At 39.3% G+C, this 9,443-nt stretch overlaps 1 protein-coding gene across 6 annotated transcripts; it reads right to left on the bottom strand.

The window, feature by feature from the left end:
• Nucleotides 1–346: 346 nt before the first annotated feature.
• On the bottom strand, nt 347–9,346 carry pianp (PILR alpha associated neural protein). Of its 6 annotated transcripts, none has more exons than XM_082148832.1 (6): nt 8,999–9,346; nt 8,577–8,629; nt 8,006–8,275; nt 6,322–6,400; nt 4,161–4,280; nt 347–2,789 (listed from the first exon to the last, which is right to left on the bottom strand). In XM_082148832.1, exons 1-6 carry the CDS (start codon nt 9,001–9,003, stop codon nt 2,768–2,770), a joined length of 549 nt encoding a protein of 182 aa, XP_082004958.1. In that variant the 5' UTR covers nt 9,004–9,346; the 3' UTR covers nt 347–2,767. The 6 variants fall into 6 exon arrangements, with proteins under 6 accessions (XP_082004958.1, XP_082004955.1, XP_082004954.1 ...); XM_082148829.1 differs by having other exon boundaries at nt 8,006–8,361; XM_082148828.1 differs by having other exon boundaries at nt 8,006–8,361; nt 8,833–9,346.
• Between the last annotated feature and the right edge of the window lie 97 nt (nt 9,347–9,443).

The raw sequence follows: 9,443 nt of genomic DNA on the forward strand, positions 1-9,443 counted from the left end.
TGTCTGTAAAAATCCATCCACCTCAAAATCTATGATCCTTTTTTAAGCACAAATCTTCTCTTTTTTTCTCTATAAATAGTGGTGTTAATTTCAGTCAGCGTGACTGAGGTTCAGTGTTTCTCAGTCTCTCAGCTCTGAGCAGATGGGAGCTGTGAACTCTTGCAGTTTACATACAGTGTGTGCGCGTCTGAGGTGAACGTGTGAAGTGTTTTTGTGTCCTGGTGTTTTGTTGTTGTGCGATGGCTAATGAATCCTCCCGGTGTCCCTTTGGCCTGACTGTTTGCTGTGCGTGACTGTATGAGTCACTGTCAAATAGGAAGTCCTTTCAAAAACCATGCCACAGAAACACGTTTTAAAACACCAGAGATGGCTTTTTATTGACTTCACAGTACAATGAACCACATATTTAAGGCAGTGCTACATAAATGATGTGAAACCTCTAAACATATCTCACATAGTGTAGCTTCTTGTGCATGATGTGAACATGAATTGAGAATTCAATCTGCTGTGCCCATAAACTATAATGGCACATTAGTTTCTTATTCTCTTCATTTAGCCATTTAGTGTTTTTCATGAGTTACGTGGTTATTTGAGAGGGGATAATTATGATTTCCTTGAAAAATACAGCTTAAAGAAGGATTTCTTCTGGTTTAAAGTCAATATGTATCAATATAAATCAAAACTGATCATGTTTTGTTCTTCGTCATATTGTGAATAATTCATCAGTGCATATTCTAAAGAATAAAAACTTGCTCTTCCTCTGAAATGACTTTCCTTGTGCGATGACATCACTTAGACCGCACAGGCTATAGAGAGCTACAGTCGGGTTCCAGAAGTACCATTCAGTTTCTCCATAGGGGAACTGATTATTAATTATAACTTATTAATCATTAGAAAGACCTAACGTAAGCTATGAGGTTGTTAATCGATGGTATATGCTTCTGTTGAAGCCATCAGTCCGCATTATTTAAACTTTTTTTTAATAATCATGTTGAACATCTGAATGCATGGTGAAAAGCTACATTACCCATGATGCTGTACAGAAAATTTCACTAATCAGTCGCAACAAGCAAATCACTCCAAAAGAATTCAGCGGCCGCCCACTCATATTAAACAATGCGATTGACATAGTCTCCCTATGCTCTCAAACTACTTAAATATTTGTATGCATAATATATGAATGAACTTAAAATATATTGTTTCAATATATATTATTCAACACCTTTAAATCAATCTCCATAATTTTTAGTTCAATTATGTCATTGGCAATGCTTCATGGGATTGTAGTTCTTTCCCTCATTAAAGCTATTAAGAATGCAGTCTCGTATTTTTGTCCAGTTTTCAAATGTTCACTTTTTTGCTTCAACTCAAAGTTTGTCATGTTGTAATTCATCTTATAGCTGGTTGGTTTGGTTAATGGCTTATAACTCTTACACAGACAAATCCCTATGGGAAAGATTAATGGTAAAAATACTTCGGTAATCAAGGCCGCTGAAAAAGTGGGCGGACACTGATGCACTCTATTGGATAACGTTAAACATTTGCCAGATAGCTATTCACGCATAGCTTTAACAATTTTGTCTGGCTCCCTTCTGGAACAGAAAGCCAATATCCTCTTTCATACATAAAATATGTCAAAATACAGAGGTAAAATCAGTAGCAATTCACACAGACTACAGAACAGATTTAAAAAGATTTCAACCGTCTGAAAACCCGAACCCTCCTGATAGTTGCGTTTCATAAATATAAATAAGAATCCCCAAGCTGCCTCGCTAGCCATGGGTTGTTAGCGTAGCGAGACATCAAACAAACTTGTGTGGCATGTTTTTTTAACTGCTTTTCAAACTAAATATGCCATGGAAGCACCAAGCTTGTTTTTCAGTTTGTCTTCATACATGTCCTTAATTGTGCTTTACATAAACTCAACACGAATATATCAAACACATCAGTCATTTTGGTGTTTGCTAGCCTTCTGCTAACCAAAAAGACTATTTTATTTCCTCTCTATCAAGGTCTCAAACACCCCGAGAAGAGATATATGGCCATGATTTAGTATAACAACACACTTGGAATAGAATTACTTAAGTTTCACGAACACCTCAACAGATGTTGAGTCAGAATTACAAAAACGTCCGTCAGATAGAGTAAATTATAAGATAACACTGCAGAGGTGTTTCCAGATATCTGTTTTTATCAGCTGACGTCGCTGCAGTCGCTGTTGCCATGAGACACAGAGCCATATTAAACAAAACACTATAAACAGATGATGTAAATTATATTTAACTCTTCAAAATAACTGCAGTCATTCATTAAGCCCAAATAAATGCTACACAAAGTGCGATAAAGGCAGCGGTAGGCAGCTGTAACCTTTGTATGCATGAGAGATAGGCCACTGCAAGCATGTCACGCCGGTTACTAAATTAATGACTACATACATCACAGCTTATTCCAAGATCAGAAGCTAATGATTGTTTTCATGGTAGAGGACATAGCATTCCCGGAGCCCTTGTGAATGGCTGCGTTGAGCTAATGAATATAATACTGTACAAACGGCACTGGAAGAAAGAGGTACAGTCAGAAACGAAGAGCCATTGGACCACAAAACCTCACAGTCTCCATCAGAGTGTCCAAACAGATGTACACATCCACATATCCACATGTGTCAATCTGCATTTTATGTACATTCGGATGGTTTGCCCATGTGTTCACACCAAAGTCTGTGTCATGCCCACGGGATTTGATTATCATGCTCAGAACAGTCGGCTCTTCAAAGATTGACCACTGGTATCCTGCAGCGAGGGGTAAAGAGATGAAGAAAGACACGGCAAATGAAATTAATAAGGGTCTCACTCTATTATCGAGTGTGAGATTAATTCTGAAATGCACAGAGCAGCAGGAAGGGGTCTGATTTCATGGATGGCACGCTCTGTTTCTCTCTCTGCATCGCTCCTGTTAAAATATTCACAACGATTGAAGAAAACATCCACAACAATGCCTAACTGGCTGTTTTGTATTGCAAGCCATTACCAGTGATCTAACAACACACTTATTTACACAGCTTCATTTTCACACAATCAGCCGTGATGATATGCATACAGGGTATGCATTTTTCAATTAAAATAGATTCTAATTTAATTAATTGAACACATTTCTTTATAATGAATGATTTAATACATATGTATTTGATAAATACGAGTTATTTATTTATTTATATCTAACAATATATGTGGGAACTAACATACAGTAGAAATCAACTTCAAATAATTAGGCCAGTTTTCCACTTACAGATTTTCACCAAAGGAGTTTATGACACAAATATAAATATAATCTTAATATTTATTTGTTTATTTGTTTCCAACAAAATATGCATAAACTACAGTAAAAGTTCAAATAGACCACTTACGTTTTCCACTTACAGTTTTTCACTAAATGAGTTCATGAAATAATATAAATGTAATCCTATTTAATACTATTTTATGATATAATTTAATCTTAATAATTAATTTTATGTCACAATATAATTCATAATACACAACATTTTGCCTATATACGTACACATTTATCATAATCCTTTTAGTCTGTCTTAACAAGACCCTTTCTGTACTATTTAGGATGCTTTTTGAAAACCTCCCCTCAGTTTTACAGACAAGGCTTAAGCTAGTCCTAAAATTAGAATCCAAAAATTTAGTCCTAAAATAAACTTTAATTAATATTTGAGCTGTTTTAATTGAAAGCAACTTGCTGACATATCTTAAAATATGTCAGTCCCATTGTTTTGTCTCAAGATTCACACCAGTAATGTTTTTTTCTAAGACATGTTTATAAAAGCTCCTAATTGAGCTTGGCTTAATCTAAGCTCTGTCTGTGAAACCAGGCCTTTGACATTTTAATAAGTATCCACAGACACCATGACATGATTATAAATGAACAAATCAGTCAAATTTAGTGTAGTCCCTACTTGTGCTCTTTGTTGGGAACATTTACTATTTATTTATGTTGTTCCCTTTGACAGTCAGTGACTGGCTTACCAGTCTTGCTAACTCTGGCTTTTCCTCTTTCACACACACACACACACACACACACACACACACACACACTAAGTACCTAAACCAGTCTTGGCACCCTGGCTGTCTCACAGGCTTACAGTATACGCACACTACCTCTCTCTGTCGGAGAAGGATGGAGTGCTGTGCAGTGTCTGCCTGCTGTCCTCCTGAGCTATGGAACGAGGGATGGTGAGGGAGAGAGGTGGAGGACGCTGGGAGAGACTGCGGTCGTAACTGAATGAGAAAGAGAGAGAGGGAGAGAGAGATTAGGACGACAGCCAGTGAAATATTCGAGAACACTGGAGAAAAGTGAGAAAGAGGCGTGAAAAGAAGGATTAAAGAATATAAAGGAATAGAAGGCAAACACTTCAGTGATACTGACAGGAAGTTCATTCACTCACTGGCTTAATTTAATAGACTGCCTTCAGCGAAAAAACAGAGCAGGGGAAATTAAAGCATGCGAATGAGTGTGAGAGAGAGAGAAAGACGCTGAAATATTCAGTTAAAATCATATTTGTCCGGCAACCATGAGGAAGACAAAGTGTCGCAGACACTGTGTGACGTCCCATGTAATATTAATACCCCACACCGACACGCACTTATCTGCAGTGACTCAGGAGTGAGTTCACTCCACCTCTGCTCTGATGGGATGACGGGTGGAGGGCTGGGGGTTGTTAAACGAGCGCGAGGGTGTCTTTCAAGGCAAGTGTGCGGCATTCGGAGATTAATTACAGAGATGTAGCTTGTGCATGCAATAAAATCCCATTCGGCTCGCTCAGTCTGATCTTCTACGTGAGTGGCGGCTTCACGCTAACATAACCTATCGGGAGTTCGCGATATGTGACCTTTTTATCGATCTTACAAACAAGCTCTCAAACAGTCCCATAATGTCTGATTTATCTGCACGGCTGCACCATTGCTTTACCGCAGCATAAATAAAGTAGGCTATGGAATTGGCTGAAGCAACCTGATAAGAAAACGAAACAATTTTACGAGGTGGCGATTTTGTATTCTTTGTACGATGTGATTCGTACAGAATAGTTTTTTATTTAATGTAAGCACGAAGGTCAACCCCCTAAAGCGGAAAGTATTACCTTGTTATTTTTAAAGTCACCATGAAATCAATATATAGGCTATGCTCAGACATAAATTTGCAAACAACAATCCAATCATTTGACCCTTCGCGGGCAGTTTAGATGGACAAAGTCCTGCCCAACATTCTTTCTTGTTTGAGAAGCCGTTTCACGGTGCGGCCATTAACTTGAATTTGCGAGACTTCCGGTGTTTCCAGTTCTTTTAGGTGTACAAAAACAGTCCGTTGCTGCTTGATATTGCAAACTGATATCACGGTGTGTGTTTTTTTAAATCATTGTATAGGCCTATATCACGTAGTGTCTGGGTACAGTGGACCGCACAGCCTTTCAAAGTACAATACCATTCACAGACATTTTAAACATGCATACACACAAGTTCTCTAGTGTACAATGTCTGAACTGTTTCTCTCCATAAGTAATAAGCAATAAAAAATGTTGTGCGGTTAGAAAAAAAAAGTAGTAGACTATGTACGTGTATAATGCTGTTTGACAAAATTTCTGTTGCACAATAGACATACCCTAGCGTATGCAAAAACCGAAAGTATACTTTGTGCCTATGCAGACCGTACGAAAACGTATTCATACAAATTAGCCATCAGTTTGCCAAAATGTAAAATAGTTACGAATTGCCATGCGAGTGTGTTGGCTGAAGTTTTTGACACGTTTCAATGGAACTGAATTCAGCAAGGGGAACATTCTAGCATAAACTAAGGCAAGTAGCAATAAATCACACTCATAACCTGTCACCCCGTGTTTATAGTTACTCTCAGGATGATATGGGCCATTCCTCAGCTCTCTATATCATTTTAATGATCGCCTATGCGATTGAATGCTGCCATCCGAGTAAGTACAAATGCATTCCTGTGCCTGATGTCCCCCAATGCTCCCGGCTACATTTCTAATTAAACCAGCACAATAAAACACTGTAAGGTGTCCACACTGTTAGTGTCTGCAGAGTTAGAATATCCATAAATGACATTTTTAACAGTTGTGCATGCAGGGAAGTCTTACTGAACAGCAGAACCCTTGACTGAAAGTTTGTGGAAATCTGTTGTGTGAACCCATTATGACACACTGACTGTTCAGTCAGTCAGTCACACACACACACACACAGGGCAGCAAGCTGTCTCAGGGGATGTATGACAGAACCGTGCAAGCAGAGGAGTGTTGAAACGTCTCACCAGAGTTTAGCAGAGATGATGACCGCAGTGAGAATCAGCAGAGATGAAATTGTCACCGTCACATAAAACTGTGGGTCCACTGAAGAAAGAAATGGCACAGGAAAAGAATGATCAGACGGAGTGAGCAGTACTACAGAAGAATTGGCTCCCTTTCAATTTGAGTGGTTTTCAATTGAATTGCACCCATGTGATGCTGAATTATACTTCGAATTGGAATGAATGGATGAGGACATGCTGAATTGCAATGCAAAGAAATTCAACACAGTTACACAATGAGCAAGAGAAATAGGTAAAAAAATAGACATGGAAGGGGACATGTTCCCTCCAATGTTCAGAGTCGTGGCCAACAAATGTGGATTTTTAGTGACCGATTCCTAAACATTTACATTTGGTCCCACAAAATCTTGAATATTTGGTTATATCCTTGAAAAAATATTCATATTTGGTGCCATTTTGGAGACTTGGGGATAAATGTTCATTTTGGAAATGGAAAAAAATTAAGTTCTCTTCCATAATGGTCCATTTAAAATAAATAAATAAATACAATTTAATTATTGCATGCATTATACATGTCATTTAATAAATAAATATATTTAATATAGTATAATTATATATAAATTATGTGTATAAATACATAGATAAGTGAAATACTAAATAAAATACAAAAATCTATTTATGGAAATTCTTTAGACCTTATTCACAGCAGCGCCATCTTTGATTTTTAACGGGAATGAAAGTGAGGCTGTGAGGGATAGACATACATCTCTTCAGTGAGTTGTACTGTTATCCAATGCATTTTTTCTGTGTTGGGTTGTTCTGCTGACAAAACACAGCAAAAATATCTTTCCGAGAAATTATAGTAGACGAAAAACTCCAGGCAATATGAGTTGTGGAAAATTATAAGTGATCTAGGAGCTTTGTACAGCTTTTTACAGCGGATGCCATTGAAAACACGGTAAGTCTATCCCTCACAGCCTCGCTTTCATACCTGTCATGGCGCTGCTCTGAATAAGGTCTATTGATTGAATTTCAAGCATCAAATATTGACATCATCTAATCTAAAGGGGTAATCTTGTGGGTATGATGTCATCAACTCATAAAGTACACCTAATAGCAGTTGTATGAATATTATTCCTTAAGTTCTAATTTGAATTACAGTTAACAATACACTCCTCAAAGAGTAAAGTGTGGTGATTGCAAGGACAAGATCATGGTTTCAACTTCCAGGCAGTGCATAAACTAATATAAAATATACTCTCAATGCATTGTAAATCGCTTTAAAAAAACATTGGCCAAATGCATAAAAGTAAATTCTGTTTGCTACCTCAATTCAAATTCAAGAATTACACTAGAATTTCAAAAGTCATTAAATTTCGAATGTCCCACAACCCTATAAAAAAAGTAATAAAAAGAAATAGAGATGTAGAAGAACGTGAAGAAAGACGTTTGAGTGAAAGCAACAAGAAGCCGTTTTCAGGAGAGGTATGTGGGGGCGAAAAGAGTGGGCAGAGTGTCATAATCAGGTAAAATTGTATTGATTGGATTTATGCCTGCCTTCTGCACAATGGGAGAGAAATCTAAGCTCTCCTCAAGCGCAGATTTGCTACTTTGAGGAACAGCATGAGCCCAGATCCCTGTTGGCAATGCAGCTCTCAGATAAAGAACTAATTTCACGGATACCAACCTTCCTTGGTGTCCGGCTCCTCTGTCTCTATCGTGTCCCTCTCTCCAGTAGTTGGGCGCTGCGTCTGATTGGTGGCCGCACTCCGATGATGCGTCCAGTCCTGGGACGGGGTCACCCTCAGACTCTCCGTCTCCAGGCTGGACAGGACGTGATGGGTTTCATCCTCCAGGGGCTGCGTGGGACCCCAGTCCACCGCCCAGAGCTGAGTGGTGCTGGCCTGCGCGGTGACTGGCATCTGCATTTCGCCCAACTCCTCCCACTTTCTTTCATCTGTGTCACCGGTGGCAGTGCAAAAAATTACAGTGACCAGCAGGAAGCTCCTAAGGGGAAGGAATCCAATGTGGGGAGAGATGGAGCTATGGGGAAGGAGAGACAAAGCAACGAAAAGACGGAAGGAGGGGTTGAAAAGGAAAGGCTAGAGATCAGAAAAAACACATAACTGAGAGGCGTGAACCGTGCACAGATGGAAAGAGACATAAAGCAGAAGCTGATGCAACCCAACGGGCTGCAGGAAACTAATTGGTCAGATCTGAGAGCACAGTGCAACCAAAACAGTCTGTTCGGTGCTTACCATCGCTCCATCGCTTCTGCCTGTTCACTGGCTCCTCGCTGCTCCGATCATCTCTGAAATGAGGATGACAAAAAGAGAGGAGAAAGAGAGCTGGAAGGGAGAGGTTTCAGTCTTGACACTGACTAAAAGATCATAAACAGATGGCTGTAGGCAACACAAATAAAAACACACAGGTCATTAAGAACCAAACCACCAGATCACACACCGCAGCGCAAGATCAACAGAGAAACACTCTCACAAACGAGTGCGAACACACCTGTGGATGCGTTCCCTACGTTAAGCCTCATCCCGAGCCATCAAACAAAACTCAACATCTGTGTCCAGATTTACGGCACACTCTTGACTTCCAGGCAACACATCTACACACACTTGAAAACATGCAGATTCTCACTCTCAAGACAGATATGGACTCACATGCCTACCTCATGCCACTGAAGAAGGGAGTGGGAGAGAGGCTTAGCGCCTGGAAGAGGGGAAAAGCATTGGTTGCCGTAGCGACAGAGACATGTAGAATTTGTGCGAGTGAGAAATAGAGTGCGGAAGAGGGAGGGAGAGAGAGAGAGAGAGAGAGAGAGAGAGAGCTACAGGAGGGAGGGAGGAAGAGAGGATTGGAGGAAAGATTTAAATACTAATTACGCATCTTAACTGGTTCAAATTAAATAGACAGCGAGAAGAAAATAAATGAATTTTGAAGGCGAAAATAGCCGGACGGAATAAAAGAGTGTCTTATTAATATTCCGAAGACCAGTTGAAGTAACTAAAAAGTATTCAGAAAGGACAAATCCAAAGAGACAGCGGCAGGAAAATCAATGTACATTAATGTAGCATTGGACGGGAGCCCTACATGATGAACAACGCTATATATAT

The sequence above is a fragment of the Leuciscus leuciscus genome (assembly GCF_965113295.1).
Source record: "Leuciscus leuciscus genome assembly, chromosome: 20".
Classification (NCBI taxonomy): Eukaryota; Metazoa; Chordata; class Actinopteri; order Cypriniformes; family Leuciscidae; genus Leuciscus; species Leuciscus leuciscus.